At 40.8% G+C, this 22,140-nt stretch overlaps 2 protein-coding genes across 4 annotated transcripts in view; one reads left to right on the forward strand and one right to left on the reverse strand.

The window, feature by feature from the left end:
• The window catches only part of INTS7 (integrator complex subunit 7), a 102,833-nt gene extending 101,984 nt beyond the window's left edge, over positions 1-849 (reverse strand). The window contains exons 1-2 of one of the 3 annotated variants that reach the window (XM_033200712.1): positions 755-849; positions 611-670 (exon numbers count right to left, since the gene is read on the reverse strand). In XM_033200712.1, the coding sequence (XP_033056603.1) occupies positions 611-626 (16 nt within the window). In that variant the 5' untranslated portion in view covers positions 627-670; positions 755-849. Of the gene's footprint in view, positions 1-610 lie in introns of all 3 variants that reach the window. The other 2 variants (XM_033200711.1, XM_033200713.1) reach the window with 2 other exon arrangements.
• DTL (denticleless E3 ubiquitin protein ligase homolog) overlaps positions 825-22,140 on the forward strand; it is a 67,767-nt gene continuing 46,451 nt past the window's right edge. Inside the window, exons 1-5 of the mRNA XM_033200714.1 lie at positions 825-1,209; positions 8,126-8,251; positions 9,797-9,895; positions 12,593-12,654; positions 12,739-12,859. Coding sequence (XP_033056605.1) covers positions 1,158-1,209; positions 8,126-8,251; positions 9,797-9,895; positions 12,593-12,654; positions 12,739-12,859 — 460 coding nt within the window. The 5' untranslated portion in view covers positions 825-1,157. The remainder of the gene's footprint in view (positions 1,210-8,125; positions 8,252-9,796; positions 9,896-12,592; positions 12,655-12,738; positions 12,860-22,140) is intronic.

Genomic DNA, 22,140 nt, shown 5'->3' on the forward strand with positions numbered 1-22,140 from the left:
CGACAAACCGAGGCTAGATGAAATTAATCATAAAATTAGCGGCACTGAAATTTAACTCAGTGCAACCCCAAAGTTCCTTCTACACCAAACTGTTCTCTGTAAGGAAGGCAACAGAACTCCTGGAACTTGTCTGCAGAAAATGAGCAGGGCCCTTGCTTTTTGCATGGTCTTGGCCATGGTTAGCCTGCCTTGTAACCCGCAGGTAACAGAGCTACGGAAATCAAATGAATCGCTGTTAAGTCGGTGCAATTCATGGTGACCTGGTCTCAACTGAACAGACTGAAAACCAATTTCACAATTTCTTTGTAGTGTTTCTTAGAAATCAGCCACTGTCACTGCTTAGAAAATAGGGGGCTGTTCCCTCAAGTGGTCAAAACGGGCCTCTCACTAGAGCTCACCACTTGTTTAGCCGGTGTAAGGCCAAACAATCCTGCAAATTTCCCGCAACCTCCCGAAGGGGTCAAAGCCCACGCCCCAGCAAAAGCACAGGCACTCCCCGCCCAGCGAAGATAGGCGCATGCGCCTGCCCGTCCTCCAAAGCTACCACCACGTGGTGGCGCCACTTCCCCCCACGCCCGTTTTCACCCATTCAGCCCGCTCTTTCGAATACCTTTGTCCAACTCCATAAGGGCAGAGTTGGCATCCAGTTCCTGTTCGCCATAGCCGGCATCTGCCAGGAAAGACTTAGTTGAGTTTGACGCCATGACCCGAATAGTTACTCGACTAGCCTAGTCAGAAAGATTGCAAACTCTACCCCAGAACCGCCATCTTCTCCCGCCGCCTTCTTGTTGGTTTTTCCTCCGCGCGCTGGCAAGCCCTGTTACGCATGCGCCCTGGTCACCCCGCGGTTCGCCGGCGCCTCTGCTGCCTTCTGCGCAGGCGCTCAAGAAGCTCTTGGCCTCCAGGTTCCCGCGGCTGGGAGAAAAGGAGGCGGGGATCCGAAGGGGGAAATGACTCTGAGGCGCCCGGACGTCGCTCGGAAGCCAATCAGAGAGCGTGACGTCAGTTTGGCGCGGAGTTTGGCGGCCGGGGCTTACAGTGGCGGGAGTTGGAGGCGATAACGATTTGTGTTGTGAGAGGCGCAAGCTGCGGTTTCTGCTGAACTTGGAGGCATTTCTACGACTTTTCTCTCAGCTGAGTCTTTTCCTCCGGCCCTGATGCTCTTCAATTCGGTGCTTCGCCAGCCCCAGCTTGGCGTCCTGAGAAATGGTGAGTAACGGTCCCAACCGCTGCTCGGGGCTGGCGGGATTCATCTACCCCGAAACACACGCCACCTCCGACCAGGGCCGACTCCAATTCTGAACTCAGCTTCTGAGTTCTCCCATGGCAAGGGTAAATTAGTGTTAGCTGGGACTACTGAAGAAAGCTGTGCTTTCATCTCCTCGGGACACTTGTAATCGGGCTTTTAAAATCGTAACGTTAGGCATGGACGTCGAAATAACTGCCTTCCAAGGCCTCTTACAGCTTACATCTCCATTGCGCGTTAACGGGAAAATGCATGCGTTTGTGTGTATATGTTTCTCTCAACAGTTATTTGAGATGGTCAAAACTTATACTCATTGATTAATTCATTCGTTTGTTGTAGAATCTTAGTGAGCCCAGCTATTTGCTATGGGTATATACTAGTGAATATGACCCACTGTTAAGGAACTCAGTCAAGCAGAGAAGACAGAATATCTGCTTCTAACAGTATCAAAATCTTTTTCTCCCCGTTTACTACATGGTCATAAACATTTAGAGTGAAAGATGCCTGTAACCACATCCGCCAGAGATGACCCCTGTTAATAGATTGAAGTATATTATTCCAGATGTTTTCGACACTAGAGGTAATATCTATTATTTTCAGAAATGGGATCAAAATGTCCTGTTTTTTCACTTTAATGGTATAAGTTGAACGTATTCCCATGTTAATATGTAGAAATCTAACTTTCTTACGCTAAAACATTGGCAATAAGAGATTTGAGGCTAGGTTTGGGTGTCATCAACTTAAACTTCTTGGTAAGTTTCTGATAAGGGAGGTAACTATGCAGACTAACCTTGGACAGAAATAAAATCTCACTCATGTGAAGGTCGACTATAGCCAGAGGTTCTTTTTCCTCTTGAAACCATGTGGAAAAGGAACCTGAGAAGGGAATTTTTATATTCAGGGATGAGTCTAGGAAAATGATACTGAGAAAGAGACTGAGTAGTAGTCCCTCAACTTCCTGCTAGCAATCTGAAACTTTATACTATTCTTATTTCTTTCCCTCTTAGATAATCTTTGTAATTATACTCTAAATGCTCCTCTTTCTGTCTGTTCTGGGACCTTGTTTGACTAACTTCTCTGTCCTCTGTTTAAGAGTGACAGTACGCACAGTGCTACCTGAGTTTTATTATACCTCCACACCTTACTATATGTGTGTCCTGGGGGAGCTGTTCAGACTGTTTTGTGACAGATTTTCTCCTAATTCTCCATGTGTTTACCTTTCCCTTCCCTCTTTCCTGTTCACGAGTACTCATTCGTTGTGACACAATAGACACTGAAATTAATTCACTATTATATGTTACCCACTGAAATCTATAGAATCATCTCCTTTCCTCTTCAGTGTTGGTGTTCCATCCTTGGCCCCTTTTCTTCTTCTTCCTCCTCCTTTGGATGATCACAGCCATAACCAGGGCTTCTTCCACTTCTATGTACATACAACTTTCTATTTCTTATACAGTAAGTCCTCACTTAATGCCTAGATAGGCTCTTGGAAACTGTGACTTTAGGGAAAACAATGTATAACTAAACCAACTCTACCATAGGCTACTTGATATAAACAAGAATTAAGTTCCAGTGGCATATTTTGGTCATACAAACACCACCGAACTTCTAAATAAAGACCCAAAGCACTTTTAATATTAAATGTTGAAATAATTGTGTGCTATGCATACATTTGAGAAAGATTAATAAAAACAAGTGTGATAATTATTTACCCAAGTTTGGCGTATCAGTGAGTGACCTCGGTCATAGTAGTGGTGGGCTAAATCAAGGAATAAATGTTTGCAAACTGAAAATTGGAGCACCTCCTACCACCACCCAGTTCAAAAACAATCACAAATATGGCAGCTCACTGAGCCCTTTCATACCAAATTGTTTATTGTCATTCATTTGTATGATTATTGTAAAGTTTATCATTTTTATTTTATAATTATTTGTATTCATTCATTTTCTGACACACTTATTCCAGCTGGGGACTGTGGGTGCCCGGAGCCTATCCTGGCAGCTCATGGTACAAGGTGGAAACCAGCTCTAGACCGGACGCTATTTCATCACAGGAAGCACTCACACACACCCATTGTCTATTGGGACCATGTAGACATGCCAGTGACTCTAACATACCCATCTTTGGCATGTGGGAGGAAACAAGAGTACCTGGAGAAAACCTCTGTGAACATGGGGAGAACATGTACAAACTCCACCCAGCCAGTGGCCTCAAACAGGAGTTGATTTTTTTCTCATGAACAGTATGAGGAAATGACTTTGTACAAAATGATGTTATTGGAAGACTTCATGTACCTGAGATTCATTTCTGTAAAAGCTGTGTGGGTTGATTGTCACCCAGACAGTCAATCCCACAAGCATCTCAAACTCAAATACCCAAAACTGAACTCAACTTCTCCCCCAAAACCTGCTATATTACCAATTTTAGGGAGTGGCCTCATTATTTAAACCAGTTTTCCCAGCCAGAAACCTGAGTCAGTTAAAGACTTCCTCATCTTCCTCATAGTTACACATTCAAAACATTTCGTTAAAATCTCTGTGATTATGCATCTTTACTGTATCCTGGATGTGTTCTATTTTTACCATTCCATTTCCCTAGGTTGGGCCCTAATGTCTTCTTGTCTGGATTGTAAGAAGTCTCCCAAATGGCCTCCTGGTTTGTCTGTCTTCACTTTATTCTCCACATTGCTGCTAATGATCCTTCTAAAATGGAAATCTGATTACTCTTCTGTGTATTTTCAAATTGATATCTAAAAGTTTTTATCATAAATTTAAACAAATGCAAAGAATATAATTTCTGACCATATTGGGAATATTGACATTTTAAAATAGAAATGCTATATCACTCTTTTAAGTGTATCTAATATAATGTAAATACTGTAGTGATCTGATAATCACGTTATCCATTTTTTAGAAACATACGAACAAACTCTTTAACTGCTAGAAATTCCATATAACTGCTTTTTCCTCTTGAATTTATTTCCATTTCATTTCTCCCACAGTAATTTAATTTTATGCTTGAAAAGCTCTTTTACTGATCACTCTGTCATACCCCTCTGTGTCAAAAGATGTATTTAAATTGCTGTTTTCTGTCATAAGCCTCTGAGTGTTAAAACTTCTTTATGGATTGAATTTTCAATTCAATTATTAGTACTATATGATTGTTTAATACAATATAGATTACCAATTTTGGTAATTATTAACCAAAAGTAAAATTTTGTTGGAAGTACGTCTTTTAAAGAGATGAATTTGGGTGTTTATGATTCCTTTATTGAAGGAATTATTTATCTGTTAGTTAAGGTTCCACAAGTTTATTTGTTTTTATTTTAAAATATTTGATACCCACAAGTTTTTATTCTTTGGATCAATGCAAGGTTTAAGATTGGGGCACGGGAATGCCTTTCTTTTATAAAGTGGAAGAAAGGAAGTGATGAAGGGAAAGGGAAAAAGTGACTTCTCAGAGACATCAGGTTTTTCAGACAGGTGAGTTTTAGAAATGCATATATGGTATTCAATTGCTTATAAGTGGAGATGACATTTTGAGAAATGCATCATTAGGTGATTTTATCATTGTGCAAACATCACAGAATATACTTAAAGCTAGATAGTGTAACCTACTACACACCTAAGCTATGTATTTTTCCTAGGCTATAAACCTGTACAGCATATTACTGTGTTGAATACTGTAGGCAACTATAACACAATGGTAAGTGTTTGTGTATCTAAACATAGAAAAGGTTCAGTAAAAATAGGATATAAAAGAAAAAAATGGTACACCTGTGGAGAGTGCTTACTATGAATGGGAGCTTGCAGGACTCTGGGTTATTGTGAGTGAATCGATGAGTGAGTGGTCAGTCAGCGTGAAGACCTGGGACATTATACTACTGTAGACCTTATAAACACTCTATACTTAGGCTGCATTAAATTGATTAAAAAATACTTTCTTCAATAATAAATTAGGCTTACTGTAACTTTTAAACTTACAAACATCTTAAATTTTTTAACTTCTTGACCCTTGTGGTAACAGCATAAAGCACAGACACATTGTATAATTGTGCAAAATATTTTATTTCTTCATATTCTTATTCTATAAGTTTTTTTATTTTAAATTTTTTTCTTTTTTTTCTTAACTTTTCGAACCTTTTGTTAAAAACTAAGACACAATAGGAATTTTTAGCTTCATTATAATCTTGTAAGACTACCATTGTGTATGCGGTTTGTCTTTGGCCAAAATGCCATTACATGACATATGACTGTATATCATAGTTGAGTACAATAGTACCTCCTTATCCTTGAAGGATATGTTCCAAGACCCAACCCTTTGTATGCTGTGTTTTTTACTATACAGACACATACCTATGATTAAGTTTAATTAGGCACAGTAAGAGATTAACAATTAATAATAACAGAACAATTATAACAATATTCTATAATAAAAGTTATGTGAAGGTGGCCTCTCGGAATATCTCATTTTACTGTACTTGCCCTTCTCGTGATGATGTGAGATAATATAATACCTACAACATGATGAGATGAAGTGAGATGAATGACGTAGGCAGGCACTGTGATTTAACATTAGGCTACTATTGACTTTCCAACTATGTGACAGACAAAGCAGCTAAGTGACCAAAGAGCAGGTAATGTATATGGCACGGATACTCTGGACACGGATGATTCATATCCCTGGACAGGTCAGAGTAGGACAGTGTGAAATTTTTTTGCTACTCAAAATGGCACACAATTTAAAACTTATGAATTGTTTATATCTGGAATTTTCAATGTAATAGTTTCAGACTATTGTTGACCATAGGCAACTGAAACCACGAAAAGCGAAACCACAGATGAGGGGTGACTACTGTATCTGGAAATTTAGTCTCTGAAAACTCTCAGGTTCTTGTATACTACTTGGAATATGTGCATGTAACTCCAGGGGCTTAAGTTGTACAAAGAGGAAATAATAGCTTTTTCCAAATGTGTTGTGGAGGAAAGCATTACAGTTTCATGTTCATAACACAATAAGGTCCAAAAGTAGCTTAGGGTGGTTCATCAGTGAAGTGTGTATTGCAGGGATTGCAGAAGTAGAGGAGTAGGCAAGGACCAATCACTTACCATTCATTGGTGTTTGGATGTTAATTGTAGGCAGTTATGCAGAGTTAAAGTCATTGTTTAATTGTAAAAAATTGCAGGTTTTTTGGAGTGTATCATCTTCATTTCAACCAAGTTGTTCAAAAGTCCCTTTTGAGTTTGCATTTTGCAGTTGATTTTTTTTAAATTCCAAAACGTGTATATTTACATAACCTTTGAACAGAGGCTTTTGTTTTGACACACTTATTCTGTACATTAATACTTGTGAACTCAACATAACTATTGCATTCTTTTTTTTTTTTTTTTTTTGGAGACGGAGTGTTACTCTGTCGCCCACGCTGGAGTGCAGTGGCGCAGTCTCGACTCACTGCAAGCTCTGCCTCCCGGGTTCACGCCATTCTCCTGCCTCAGCCTCCTGAGTAACTGGGAGTACAGGAGCCTGCCACCATGCCTGGCTAATTTTTTTTGTTTTGTTTTTGTTTTTATTTTTAGTAGAGACGGGCTTTCACGGGTTAGCCAGGATGGTCTTGATCTCCTGACCTCGTGATCCTCCCGCCTCGGCCTCCCAAAGTGCTGGGATTACAGGCATGAGCCAACGCACCCAGCCTATTGCATTCTTTTAGTGGTCTTTAACAGCTCCTTTACAATGATATCTGATGTTGAAATTGTGACATGATGGCCCCAGAACTAATTATTAAATTTGGATTAAATTTTTTGGTGTCCTTCTATTGATTCCTTCAGGTTATGTCTGTGAACATCCAAATGTAGATTTGTCTGAGGTTATGTCAAGCTAGGATGTATTCTCCACGTAGTACTTTTGATGAAAAGTGAGAATTCAGAGTACCCTAAAATGTGAGTTTGTTAATTATTTAAGATGCTTTCAATAGATTGTAAACTCAGTGTTTCTTCCAATGCTTATTGAACATTTGGTTTTCAGTAATTACTTGTTGAATGAATGTTTCTTTTATATATTTAAAATGTCTTGACCACAAATCAGTGTGATAAAAACAAATCTCTGAAGATGTCTTACTATTTAGGACCATAGTGCACGTTAGATCTCTGACCCAAGCAGAATAAACTTTTCTTCCACCCTGAGTTTCCTGTTCTCTGTTCTAAATTTAGTGAAAATTTACCAGTCTTTCAAGACCTTCTGTAAAGACTGCCTGACCCACTGCCACTAGCCAGGGCTAACTAAATGTTTTCTAGGGGTAGGTACATAACACTTCACTTTACAATTTCTCTAATATAATTTAAGATACTGTAAGTGTTGCTATTAACATTTTAGATTCCTACAATTTCAGCACTAAAGGAAAAAGAAAGTAAATTTGGTGAATATGTTACTGGCTATAGTAGTTACATTGACATATATTATTTTCTTTGGCTCTTTGACCACTGGATTTTGTATGATGTTCCCGCATAAGAATTTAATAGAAAGGGATAACAGTTTTAATGGAATGCTTTTGTGGTTGTCTCTTTGGTAGGAGAAGGGGGAAGATCTTTCTTAATATGCAAAGGCCTCTTATTTCTTCTAATCTCAATGTGCTAGTGAGCGTCTTCATTTTAGATAGTAAGCCCAAAGCTATACCTCCCCAGGAGTTGGAAGTGCTTTTTCATTTTTTCCTTAGGACTCTTTTAAGGAAATACCAGAAACGGTGTCTTCCATAGATATTAATAGTAAGTGGATCTATGTTAATATCTAAAGTTTCTTAAGAACAAATATTTACCTCTGGATTTGTTAAAAATGCTGAAATGTGATGCTTTATTGGAATTCTGTAAGGAATTGTCTTGTTTTAGGATGGTCTTCACAATACCCTCTACAATCCCTTCTGACTGGTTATCAATGCAGTGGTAATGATGAACACACTTCTTATGGAGAAACAGGAGTCCCAGTTCCTCCTTTTGGATGTACCTTCTCTTCTGGTAAGAGAATTACTCTCTAGGCAAGGCTTGGACAGAAATGATCTATTTCACATTTACAGGGCAAATATACTTCAAAAAGTAAACTAGGTGGATGTTAGAGTTTTTGTAAAAACTGTTATCTTCTGATTTATAAAATGACTTTTCTTAATCTCTATGCATCATTAGCATAACTATATTTCTTCTAAAGCATAGGATTGTTATAGCACCATTTTTAAAAAACCAATATAAGGAAATGGTTGCAAAGGTTCGACTACAATGAAAACTGTTTTACCCAGTAGATACATACCCTTTGATCTGGTTGAATGTATCTTTCTGTGACTCACTGGGGAATATATGAACAGAAATAGAAGTACTTCGGCCAAGCTCAGTGGCTCACACCTGAAATCCCAGCACTTTAGGAGGCCAAGGCAGGTCTGGGTGCAGTGGCTCACACTTGTAATCCCAGAACTTTGGGAGGCCAAGGCGGGTAGATCACTTGAGGTCAGGAGTTCAAGGCCAGCCTGGCCAACATGGTAAAACCCCATCTCTACTGAAATTGCAAAAAATTAGCTGGGCGTAGCGGCGCATGCCGGTAATCCCAGCTACCTGGGAGGCTGAGACAAGAAAATCACTTGAACCTGAGAGGCAGAGGTTGCTGTGAGCCAAGATTGTGCCATTGCACTCCAGCCTGGGTGACAGAGTGAGACTTCATCTCCAAAAAAAGAAAGAAATAGAAGTACTTGTCTCCACCCATAACAGTTTGAGAGGAAAGAAAAAGTTGTGAAAAGGAAATTTAAAACTAATAGACTCCTTACAGAAATTAGCCAAGCGTGGTGGTGCACACCTGTAGTCCCAGCTACTGGGGAGGCTGAGGCAAGAGAATCGCTTGAACCTGGGAGGCGGAGGTTGCAGTGAGCCAAGATCACGCCACTGCATTCCATCCTAGGTGACAGAGGGAGACTGCGTCTCAAAAACAAATAAAAACTAATAGACTATTACGTAGTCATGATTGTGGTAAAAATACGTAAATAAAAATATGATTAAAAAAAAAAAAAAACGGATAGACTCAGCCTGCTGGCGGCCTACATCATTGTATGCCTTTGTTTGCCATTGGCCAGTAGCACTCCTTTTTTGTTTAAGTACAACCCTCGATTTAGCCCTTCTCTAAATAAGAGATTATCTGAAGAAAATTTTGGTGGTTTTGAATAAGCTTAAAAAGTTTTGTGGCTGGGCGTAGTGGCTTAGGCCTGTAATCCCAGCACTTTGGGAGGCTGAGGCAGGTGGATCACTTGAGGTTAGGTATTCAAGACCAGTCTGACCAACATGGTGAAATCCCATCTCTGGTAAAAATACAATATTAGCTGGGTGTGGTGGTGCATGCCTATAATCCCAGCTACTTGGGAGGCTGAGGCAGGAGAATCACTTGCACCCAGGAGGTGGAAGTTGCAGTGAGCCAAATCGTGCCATTGGAGTCCAGCCTGGGCGACAGAGCCAGACTCCGTCTAAAAAAAGAAAAATTTTTTTTGTGTTACTCTTCATATATTTTATTCTTTATTTCTGCTTTAGCTCCCAATATGGAACATGTACTAGCAGTTGCCAATGAAGAAGGCTTTGTTCGATTGTATAACACAGAATCACAAACTTTCAGAAAGAAGTGCTTCAAAGGTAAGTCTAGGTCTACAATTTTTGTTTTAACATTTAAAAAACTTTACAGATCCTGAAGTATATTATTATTTGAACACATTCTGTTTTAGTCTGTCTTGTGTTGCTACAAAGGAATAACTGAGACTGGGTAGTTTATAAAGAAAAAAGGTTTATTTGGTGCATGATTCTACTGGCTAGAAGATTAGACATCTGGTGAGGGCCTCAGTCTGCCCCAACTCATGGCAGAAAGCAAAGAGGAGCCCATGAATACAGAGGTTATATGGCAAGAGAAAGGGGTAGTACCAAGCTCTTTTTTTAACAATCAGCTCTCCAGGGAACTAATAGAGTAAGAAGTCACTCATCTGTTCACCTCTTAGGGAGGGCATTAATCTGTTCATGAGGGATACACCCCCATGACCCAAATGCCTTCCATTAGGTCCCACCTCCAACTTTCAGGATTAAATTGTAACATGAGATTTGGGAAGGGACAAACATCTGAAGTATATATAACACATTCCCGATTATGTTAGCTTCTGATTAAGTCTTTTTAGGGACCAGGTTAGATGTGAATGGTGGACTACCTATCTGTCAACTGTTAACTATGACAATGCCTTTACTCAAAGTTAAGAAAAATACGTTTTAGGATTAAAAACAATTCCTTCAAAAAGTTGAATCTTAAACATTTAATGTGGTTAGAGAAGTGTTGCTTTAAAATATTTATATTGATCAAGCATTTTTCAGGTATAAAGCAAAGTTCTTCTAACCTTAAGAAGCTGATAATTTGGAACCCATAAGTCAAGTGTTGAAATAACTAAAATAAAACAAAGGCTGTAAATGATACAGAAGTAGAAAGAAAACACACTGGTGTCCAAGAGAAAACTCTCATGTAGTAAAGAAGGCTAGGAAAATTTATGAAGAATGGGGCATTTGGGTTGGACTATGGTTATTTAGACCAGTGGAAATGGAAGGGGGTACTCCAGGTGAAGGGAAAAGCATTAGCAAAGGTCTAAAGATGGAAAAGCATAGGATATAATAAAATAGGAAGTGACCAATTTGGTTGGAATAAGATATCGAGAACAGTGAGAGATGAGGCTTGCAACCAAGATAAAGACTAAAGAATGCAAAATATTGAATGTCAAATTAAAGTATTTTACATTCCATTCAGAGAGCATCATGAAGTTCTTTTTATTTATTTATTTTTTGTTTGTTTGTTTGTTTTTGGTAGAGACGGGGTTTTACCACATTAGCCAGGCTGGTTAACTCCTGGCCTCAAGTGATCTGCCTGCCTTGGCCTCCCAAAGTGCTGGGATTACAGGTGTGAGCCACTGTGCCCAGCCAGTATCATGGAGATTTTTGAACTGGAATATGTTTCAGAAAGATTCCATTTTAGAGATTATATTACTAGTGAACTCATGGAAAGGAAGTTGACAGCAGATGGTAGTTCTCATGTGGTAATTAAGGAAATGTGTAATTTCTGTGAGTCCACAAATTATCTTTGCTCATGCCAAAGGGTGCTGACTACTGATTTTTTATGTGTGCATCTTTGTTTTTATTATTTTAAGTTCCAGGGTACATGTGCAGGACATGCAGGTTTGTTATGTAGGTAAATGTGTGCCGTGGTGGTTTGCTGAACATATCAACCCATCACCTAGGTATTAAGGCCAGCATGCATTAGCTTTTTTTTTTTTTTTTGAGACAAGGTCTTGCTCTGTCGCCCAGGCTGGAGTGCGGTGGTGCAATCTCGGCTCACTGCAAGCTCTGCCTCCCAGGTTCATGCCATTCTTCTGCCTCAGCCTCCTGAGTAGCTGGGACTACAGGTGCCCGCCACCACGCCCGGCTAATTTTTTGTATTTTTATTAGCGACGGGGTTTCACTGAGCTAGCCAGGATGGTCTTGATCTCCTGACCTCGTGATCCGCCCGCCTCGGACTCCCGAAGTGCTGGGATTACAGTCGTGAGCCACCGCGCCCAGCTGCATTAGCTATTTTTCCTGATGTTCTCCTTCTCCGTGCTCCCCCTCAACAATCCCCAGTGTGTGTTGTTCCCCTCCCTGTGTCCATGTGTGCTCGTTGTTCAGCTCCCACTTTGAGTGAGAACATACAGTGTTTGGTTTTCTGTTCATGCATTAGTTTGCTGAGGATAATGACTTCCAGCTCCATCCATGTCCCTGCAAAGGACATGACATCATTCCTTTTTATGGCTGCACTGCATTCTATGGTGTATATGTACCAAATTTTCTTTATCTAGTCTATCATTGATGGGCATTTGGGTTGATTCCATGTCTTTGCTATTGTGAATAGTGCTGCAGTGAACATATGCATGCATGTATCTTTACAATAAAATGATTTATATTCTTTTGGGTATGTTGTACCCAGTAATGGGTTTGCTGGGTCAAATGATATTTCTGGTTCTAGGTCTTTGAGGAAGCGCCACACTGTCTTCCACAATGGTTGAATTAATTTATATTCCCACCAACAGTGTAAAACTATTCCTGTCTCTCCGCAGCCTTGCCAGCATCTGTTGTTTCTTGACTTTTTAAATAATTGCCATTCTGACTGGCGTGAGATGATATCTCACTGTGGTTTTGATTTGTATTTCTCTTAATGATCGACTACTGATCTTTTTACTACTACAGCTTTCCAGGCATTTAAACTTCTATTAATATGGCTACCACAGAATACAATTTAGACATTTCATATTTACCATTTTCTTTGTTTAGAATGGATGGCTCACTGGAATGCCGTCTTTGACCTGGCCTGGGTTCCTGGTGAACTTAAACTTGTAAGTGACTTTATTTCATTAGGATCTGGGTAAATACTGATAAGAGATTGCTTTGTTAAATTGTGCTTACCTTATTTTTGAAAGGTTACAGCAGCAGGTGATCAAACAGCCAAATTTTGGGATGTGAAAGCTGGTGAGCTGATTGGAACGTGCAAAGGTCATCAGTGCAGCCTCAAGTCAGTTGCCTTTTCTAAGTTTGAGAAAGGTAGGTTTGTGCTTATCCTCTTTCATCTCCTTAACCTTCTTTACAGTGGGGAGATAAGAACCTATAATTGTTTCTACCCTTTTCCCTACCAAAGTTACTACTTTACCTACATAGATGATTAAGATTCTTTTTTTGGAGACAGTTTCATTCTGTTGCCCAGGCTGGAGCGCAGTGGCACCATCTCGGCTCACTGCTACCTTCGCTGCCTCCCAGGTTCAAGTGATTCTCCTGCATTAGCCTCTGGAGTAACTGGGACTACAGGCGTGCAGCACCATGCCCAGCTAATTTTTTTGTGTTTTTAGTAGAGATGGGGTTTCACCATGTTGGCCAGGCTGGTCTAGAACTCCTGAGCTCAGGCAATCCACCTGCCTCAGCTTGCCAGAGTGCTAGGATTACAGGCGTGAGCCACTGCACCCAGCCAGGTGATTAAAATTCTAATATGGCCGGGCGCGGTGGCTCAAGCCTGTAATCCCAGCACTTTGGGAGGCCGAGACCGGCGGATCACGAGGTCAGGAGATCGAGACCATCCTGGCTAACACGGTGAAACCCCGTCTCTACTAAAAATACAAAAAACTAGCCGGGCGAGGTGGCGGGCGCTTGTAGTCCCAGCTACTTGGGAGGCTGAGGCAGGAGAATGGCGTAAACCTGGGAGGCGGAGCTTGCAGTGAGCTGAGATCTGGCCACTGCACTCCAGCCTGGGCGACAGAGCAAGACTCCGTCTCAAAAAAAAATAAAATAAAATAAAATAAAATTCTAATATGACTGAAAACCTTAATAAAATTAAATTGGTTTTAGGCCCACTCTTCTGGACATTATCTCTAGCTTGTCTCTGAAAGTCGAGAGTCTTTGGTAAATTTTTCTATAATCTTGCACATAAGGTGAAGATTTATAAATAGCTACAATACCATTGTTTAACTTTGTTCATTGAAGTTAAAACCTTGTACTGGGCACTCATTAACTCTGTAAAACAGAGTTACTTTAACTCTACTTGTAAAATCTAAATGAGCTATAAGGCTGATAAACTGAACATGATTTTCTACCTAAAAATTTATCATGTATTTGGTTTAAATGGCCCGTTTTTTGTTCTTTCTTTGTTTGTTTGTTTTTTGAGATAGAGTCTCGCTCTTTCACCCAGGCTGGAGTGCAGAGGCTCAATCTCGGCTCACTGCAGCCTCCACCCCTCGGGTTCAAGCCAGCCTCCACCCCCCGGGTTCAAGCAGTCATCTGCCTCAGCCTCCCAAGTACCTGGGATTACAGGAGCCCGCCACCACAGCCAGCTAATTTTTGTTTTTTAGTAGAGCCGGGGTTTCACCATCTTGGCGAGGCTGGTCTTAAACTCCTGACCTCATGATCCACCTGCCTCAGCCTCCTGAAGTGCTGGGATTACAGGCGTGAGCCACCGCACCCGGCCAAATGGTCCAATTTTCTATTATGTTTTCAACTATTACTTAAAATTGATTTTCCTATGTTTATTTTATTGTTATAATTGGACAAGGAAGATTTAAGAGTGATATAACAGCACAGTACTGTAGCAGCTAGGGAAAAATGTATCAGTGGTGTCTGAATAAGCTCTTCATTTCTGTTTTTTGTTTTGTTTTCTCCTTCCATTTGCTTCTCAGTAAATAAGTTTTTTTTAATGGACCAACAAACATTTATTTCAAAGGAGTCTCTGAAGTAATCTGACTTAAATCTCTGAATAATAGTGACAGACATTACAATCTCCTTTATCACTTAAAAAAAATACTCTATTTTAAAAATCAAGTGTTTTCATTTATTCACCTGAGCCATTTAGGAGGTTAAGCTGGTTTGGACTGGTTGTTTGTTTTTTGAGACAAAGTCTCCCTCTGTTGCCCAGGCTGAAATGCAGTGGCATGATCTCGGCTCACTGCAACCTCCTCCTCCCAGGTTCAAGCAATTCTCATGCCTCAGCCTCCCGAGTAACTGGGATTACAGGCGTGCGCCAGCCACCACGCCCAGCTAATTTTTGTATTTTTAGTAGATACAGGGTTTTGTCGTGTCGGCCAGTTTGGTCTCGAACTCCTAACCTCAAATGATCTGTCCGTCTTGGCTTCCCAAAGTGCTGAGATTACAGGCATGAGCCACCATGCCCAGCCTGGCTTGGACTTTTAAGAAAGTCAGTTTTAATCTACTGTGGTTGCAGTTGAAACTGGAACCTTTAAGGGGAACTATGGCATGATTTTTCTTATTTCTGCATAACTTTATTAACATATTTAAGTAGTTAGGTATGCTTGTGTTCTAGTTTTCTACACTCCTGTGTCAGAGTTCACTCTGAGTTTGTAAAAATAATGTTAAGATGATGAAAATTTACCTAACTAAAGAATAATGGAAAACATCATATTTTTTGGTCCTTTTGCTTAAGTTTTACAACTCTGCATGTGAACCAGCTTATGACAATGAGCTGTAGAAGAAAAGGCACTGAGTTAGAGATTGGGGCAGGTGGCTTTTTTCATGGCTTTCAGTAGTCCATAGGTGCTCTAGTGTAAGTTAATCTGATCGGATACTACTCCCAAGCCCTGTGGTTTGTTTTGGTAAAACAGAACAGATAATAGCTCTATTCACTCCATCAGCCATAAGCCCTCTTATAGGACAAACCTTTGCAACTAAACGTGGAAGCCCTTTGTTTTATTCTGGACTCTTGGGCAAAGTGATTTTTACCTCCTTGGGCCTTCATTTTCTAATTTTGTGAGATAAGTACCTATTCTATTTAGGTCACAAAAATATTGTAGACATAAAAGTGAGGTGAAATATGAATGCTTTTTTTTTAAAATCTGAACTCATTATGGTGGCGCATTCCTATAATCCCAGCAACTTGGGAGGCTGAGAAGGATGGCTTGAGGCAGGAGTTCAAGACCAACCTGGATAATATAGTGAGACCCTATATCTAAGAAAATAAAAAATTAGCTTGGTACAGTGGTATGCACCTGTAGTCCGAGCTACTTGGGAGGCTGAGGTGGGAGGATCGCTTGAGCCCAGGAGTTTGTGGCTGTAGTGAGCTATGATTGTGCCATTGTACTGTAGCCTGGGCAATAGAGTGAGACCCAGTCTCAAAATAAATTAAATCAATTGATCTGTCTATAATCAATCAGGGAATTATATAAATGCTTAGTGTTTTGTGGGGGTTTTTGTAGGTAGCATGGTAGAAAAGATCATTGGTCCAGTTCTTCCCACCCTACCTGGGTAGGATACAAATAATCCTAACTGGGCATAGTCATACTAATGGAATTTGCCTTCCCTAAGTATCTACCAACTAAAAGCGAAGAAAATGGACTCAGATAAGTGCTTTGTGTGGCAAAAGGGCAAGTATTAGAACTTAGTGGAAAATTAAAATTGATTATAAATTTATTTCTGTTTCCTCTCCTACAAACTTACCTATATTTGAACCTTCTTTCTCATCATTCTCAAGTTTTAATTAATTGAGAATCTCTTGGAAGTGGGCCAGGCATTTATTTTTTTAAAGTTCCTCAAGGGATTCCAATGTGTAGCTAAAATTGAGAAACATTCTTGATTCTTCCCAAGACCTTCCCCCATCGCATGTATCCCCACTACCCTATATCTTCAAGTTCTCCCTCTCTATTGGCTGCTTCTCCTTAGGAAAGACTCAAGAATGCCTGTGACCTATTTTCCCAAATATCTTAACCCTGTGTTCTCTTTTAGTTACTGTTACATATTTTCCATCTCCTTTAATTTGGTTTAATCTATTTTCCACATCTGGCCCTCTTCCTGAAATCACTCTTGCTAAGGTTATTATCTAACTATCAGAAAGCATGAAACTTTCCAGGTCTTTTCTTCTGCTTGTATAATATGCTACACTTTTAGTGTTTATAATATGTTACACTTTTAGTGTTTATAAAATTCCAGTAAAAGTATTTGCTTAGAATCTGTGATATCCCACTCCCTCTGGTACTCCTTCTGCTTTCTCTTTATTCTTTCATAGTTGCTTTTACCTAGCTTGAAGTGTTAGCAAGGCCCAGGATTTGGTGTTTAGCCTTTTTTTGCTTTCAACCTATACCTTCTTGGACAGTTTCATCTGTACCAGTTTGGTTTTGTTTTTCATTCTGCTTGTGTTGACCCAGATCTATAATCCTAGCCTTAACCTTTCTGCAAGTACTTCAGATTCAACATAGCAAAAACTGAACCCACAATTTCCTTCCTAAACTCATGATTTCTCCCTGGCAATGCCATCTTTTTCCTCTCCTCTGGTATCATTTCCTTGAATAACTTGATTTAACATTTCTTATAGTGCGAGTCTGATGGTAATAATTTACCTTTGTTTTTCTTTATCTGAAAATGTCCTTATTTCGTTGTCATTCGTGAAGGACATTTTTGTTGGATATGAAATTCTGGGTCAACAGCTTTTTTTCCTTTCATTGCCTGAAGATGTTCCACTATCATCTCTGCTTTCATTGAAACTCTGTGGTTGTTAAAATCATTTCCCTGTATATAATATGCTGTTTTTCCTGACTAATTTCAGGATTTTTTGGTTTCTAGCAGTTTGACTGTGGTATGTCTAGTCATGGTTCACTTCACAGTTTTCCTATTTGAAGCTTGCTGAGCCTTTTGTATTTGTAAATTCCTTTTTACTGAATAGGGAATTTTTCTATCATTTCTTGAAATATTTTTTCTGGGCCAGGCATGGTGGCTCAGGCCTGTAATCCAAGCACTTTGAGAGGCTGAGGCAGGCAGATCACCTGAGGTCAGGAGTTCAAGACCAGCCAGGCCAACACAATGAAACCTCGTCTTTACTAAAAGTACAAAAATTAGTCGGGCGTTGTCGTGGGCACCTGTAATTCCAGCTACTCAGGAGGTTGAGGCAGAAGAATCGCTTGAACATGGGAGGTAGAGGTTGCAGTTAGCTGAGATCGTGAGTGTGCACTCCACACTCCAGCCTGGGCAATAGAACGAGACTCTGACTCAAAAAAAAAAAAGAAAGAAAGAAAGAAATATTTTTTTCTGCCTAGTTTATTCATATTCTTTCTCCTCCCTGCTTCTTCTGGTACCTTAATTACTCATATATATATATTTTCAATTACTCATATATTTGACTTTTCTAAATTATCCCATGCGTCCTTGAGGTTTTCTTTTTTTTCAGTTATCCTAAATTTAAGATAAACCGAAAAAGCCATAACATCCATCCATTTAAAGTGCACGTTTTAGTGGTTTTTAGTTTATTCACTGAGTTGTGCAGCTATCACCACAATCTAAATGTAGAATCTTTTCATCAACCCAAAAAGAAACTTGAACATATTAGCAGTACTTTCACTCATTCCTTCCAACCCTATACAACCACTATAGTAATTTCAGTCTCTATAGATTTGCCCATTATACACATCCATACAAATGGAATGATACAATATGTGATCTTCTGTGACGGGCTTCTTTAATTTAACATAATATTCAGTTCTGTTTTTCTCTCTCTTCAAATTGAATGATTTTCATTAATTTGTCCTAAAGTTCACTTTCTCAATTTTCTCCAGTCTGTTCTTAGGCCTGTCCAGTGAATTTTTTCATTTCAGATGGTTTTCAGTTCTAAAATTTTCTTATTTTTTTTTTTTAAGACAAGGTCTTGCTCTGTTGCCCAGGTTAGAGGGCAGTAGCGTGATCATAGGTGCATGCCACCATGCCTGGCTAATTTTTTTTTGTATTTTTTGTAGAGATAGAGTTTCACCCATGGTTGGTCTTGAACTTCTGGGCCCAAGGGATCTGCCAACCCAGCCTCCCAAAATGGTGGGTTTACAGGCATGAGCCACGGTGCCTGATCTTCATTTGTTTGTTTCCTGCTGAGATTTATCATCTTTTTATTGATTGCAAGTGTATATATTTTTTTCTTCCTTTTTTTTTTGTTATTGTTGTTGTTTGAGACAGGGTCTCACTCTGTCACCCAATTTGGAGTACAGTGGTGAAATCTGCTCACTGCAACCTCTGCCTCCTAGGCTCAAGTGATCCTCCCACTTCAGCCTCCCAAGTAGCTGAGGCTATAGGTACATACCACCAAACCCGACTAATTTTTGTATTTGTTGTAGAGATGGGGTTTTGCCATGTTGCCCAGGCCAAGTATACGTTTCTTTAACTCATTTAACATGGTTATGTATCCTTTACAACCTTATCTGATAAATCAACATCTGGATTATCTTGGGATTGGCTTCCATTGAGAATAATTCATTTTCCTGGCTCTTTGTAAGTCAAGTAATTTAAGATTATATTCTGGACATTGCGAATGGTATGATGGATTCTAGATTCTGTTATATTGATTAGAAAAGAGTTGGTGTTCCTTTTTTCACAGTCAATTCACTTGTTTAGATCCAAATTGAAGACTATCACACCTACAGGAGGACAGTGGATCTTAATTATTTTCTTTAGTTTAAGCCTCAGTTGTAAACTGCTTTCAGTTTCTCTTGCCCATATTGTACAGGGGTTAGCCAGAGACTTAGACTGAGTTTAAACATGGAATCATAATTCCATGGGTTCCCTTTCTCTAGCTGTATCCAGGTTTTCCCCATCCCCTCACTCTCTGACTGTTCTTGTTGCTCCCAGTCTCCTTTTCCTGGTTCTTCTGGCTTGAAAGATGGCAGATTTTTAAATTTGCATTTTAGCTGCCTGGTATTAATGCTGCAACTTTGGCTGTCCTCAAGGTAAAACCACACACACACACACACACACACACACAAAACCCAGTAACTTAATCTCAGGCCAATCATTTGCTAAAGATGTTGACTCTCCTCCAAAAATTGTATGTTTAAGAGGAAAGTGGGCTGGGCTTGGTGGCTCATGCCTATAATCCCAGCACTTTGCGAGGCTGAGGTGGGCAGATCACCTGAGGTCAGGAGTTCAAGACCAGCCTGGCCAAGATGGTGAAACCCTGTCTCTACCAAAAATATAAAAAATTAGCAGGGTGTGATGGTGCATGCCTGTAATCCCAGCCACTTGGGAGACTGAGGCAGAAGAATTGCTTGAACATGGGAGGCTGAGGTTGCAGTGAGCCAAGATCGTGGCACTGCACTCCAGCTTGGGTGACAGAGCGAGACACCATCTCAAAAAAAAAAAAAAAAAAAAAGGAGGAAAGTGGTAACTTAAAGGGAGGAGTAAATTTTATCCCCAAACAAGAGTTTCTATTTTAGGCAACAAATTCCAACAAAAGGGGGGAAAATGAACCTGATTGAGAGTCTGTACAACCAAAGCTGTTAAAAGGAATGAATAGTGCCTGACACTTAAAAAGTGCTGAATTAGATGAATGGTTTCAACATGGCTGACTAGATGCATCTGGCACTCACCTCTTTCACAGAGTGGAACCAAAATAGTGAGATATTATAGTGAGAGTGAGATCATAGATAGTCACACTTCAGATAGATCGTCTAAGAGAGAACACTGGGATTCAACGGGAAGTGACAAGAAGCTCTGGAAGCAAGGAAGGAGAGAAAAGCAGCCTATTTGACTGGGATCAGCTAGGAATCTGCAGAGGCTTCCTATGCAGGGAAAGAGGAAGTGAGACACCCAGCAGCCCAAATACCCACTGTGAACCCTAATAATAATAGCCATGGGAGACCCACTTGATGCTCATGGACCCTAAGACTAACATAGGGAGCTGCGTGGAGACTTCATGAAGGCATTGCTCCAGAGAGATATCATACTGGGTCCCACAAACCTCCAAGTCCTAAGCAGCTGTAACACAGTTTGATTTTCAGAGCCTAGCCCCCACCAGACTGTGTCCTGCCCTCTCACCCAGGCTGAATTAGGAGCCACACACAGCAACCTCATTCCCCTGAGTGGAGGGGCAGCCGCACATTTTCACGCTTCCCGAGGACAAATTCCACTGCCTGCAACCACCACTACTCTGAGCTGCCGCAGGGCAGAGGTATAAGCGAAGCCCAGTCCCTTTACTGCCTGCCTATGGATACTCCCAGGGAAAGCAACCCCACTCTCCATGTCAGTACTGCAGCATAGCTGCTGCTGCCCCTTACCTGAGCATTCCACCGGAAGCCTGGGGAATCACCCCACCCCTGCCTTCCATAGCCAGCACCTGCAGGCACCACCAGGGTCACCGAGGGCAGTTCTCCCCAGCCTAGCTTCATACCCACCACTACCCAAGCACACCATCTGGGAAGCCTGAGGATTGCCCAGTTCAGTTCATCACCAGTGGTGCCTGAGCACTCCTCCTAGAGTCTGAAGTTGGGCCTACTCAATCCGCTGCTACCACCACAGCTGGCTTCAACCTGTACGTGCAACCTGCAGGTCTGGGGACTGGCCTGCCCAACCTGTCACAGCCACTGCCAGCACTAGTATGGAACACTTGGGTTCCAGGGGATTTTTCCATCACTGCTACTGTCATCACCCACACCACTCCACACCTGCTGCCCAGGGGCTCAAGAACTTGCCCACCTATCTGGCCCACTGCTGCCATTTCCAATACCTGAGTAAGCCATCTGAAGGCCCAAGAATCTACCTGTGTGGATCCATTAACACCAGTGCCAGTGTATGCTGCCTTGGAGCCAAAGGACAAGCAGGCTCAGACCACTGCTGCCAACACTGGGGCCTGAAGACTGGCCTACCTGGTATTTCAATTTCTGGCAAAACTTAACCAGTCTGCACTGACAACCACACTCTAATCTACCAATGAAACCACAGATACCACTGACTGTATTTATGGCCAAAAGGAATGATAGAGACTATGCTACTGCATGCATCCAGAACCAAAGCCAAGTATCCTTTCCAACCATCACCATAGATACATCTTCAGGAAAACGTTCTCCACTACAAACCAAATTCAAAAAATTGGAAGAAGCAACTGTTACACCAGGTGCACAAATATCAACATAAAAACACAGAGAAATCGAAAAGCAAGTATATGTGACACATCCAAAGGAACACAGTAATTCTTCAGCAACAAATCCCAATCAAAAAGGAATTCACAAAATCCTGGAAAAATAATCCAGAATATTGACACTAAGGAAGCTCAGTGAGATACAAGAGAATTCTGAAAGACAATACAAAGAAACAGAAAAATAGGCCGGGCGCGGTGGCTCAAGCCTGTAATCCCAGCACTTTGGGAGGCCGAGACGGGCGGATCACCAGGTCAGGAGATCGAGACCATCCTGGCTAACACGGTGAAACCCCGTCTCTACTAAAAATACAAAAAACTAGCCGGGCGACGTGGCAGGCGCCTGTATCCCAGCTACTCGGGAGGCTGAGGCAGGAGAATGGCGTGAACCCGGGAGGCGGAGCTTGCAGTGAGCTGAGATCCGGCCACTGCACTCCAGCCTGGGCGG

Source organism: Trachypithecus francoisi, unplaced genomic scaffold (assembly GCF_009764315.1).
Source record: "Trachypithecus francoisi isolate TF-2019V2 unplaced genomic scaffold, Tfra_2.0 Lachesis_group5, whole genome shotgun sequence".
Lineage (NCBI taxonomy): Eukaryota > Metazoa > Chordata > Mammalia > Primates > Cercopithecidae > Trachypithecus > Trachypithecus francoisi.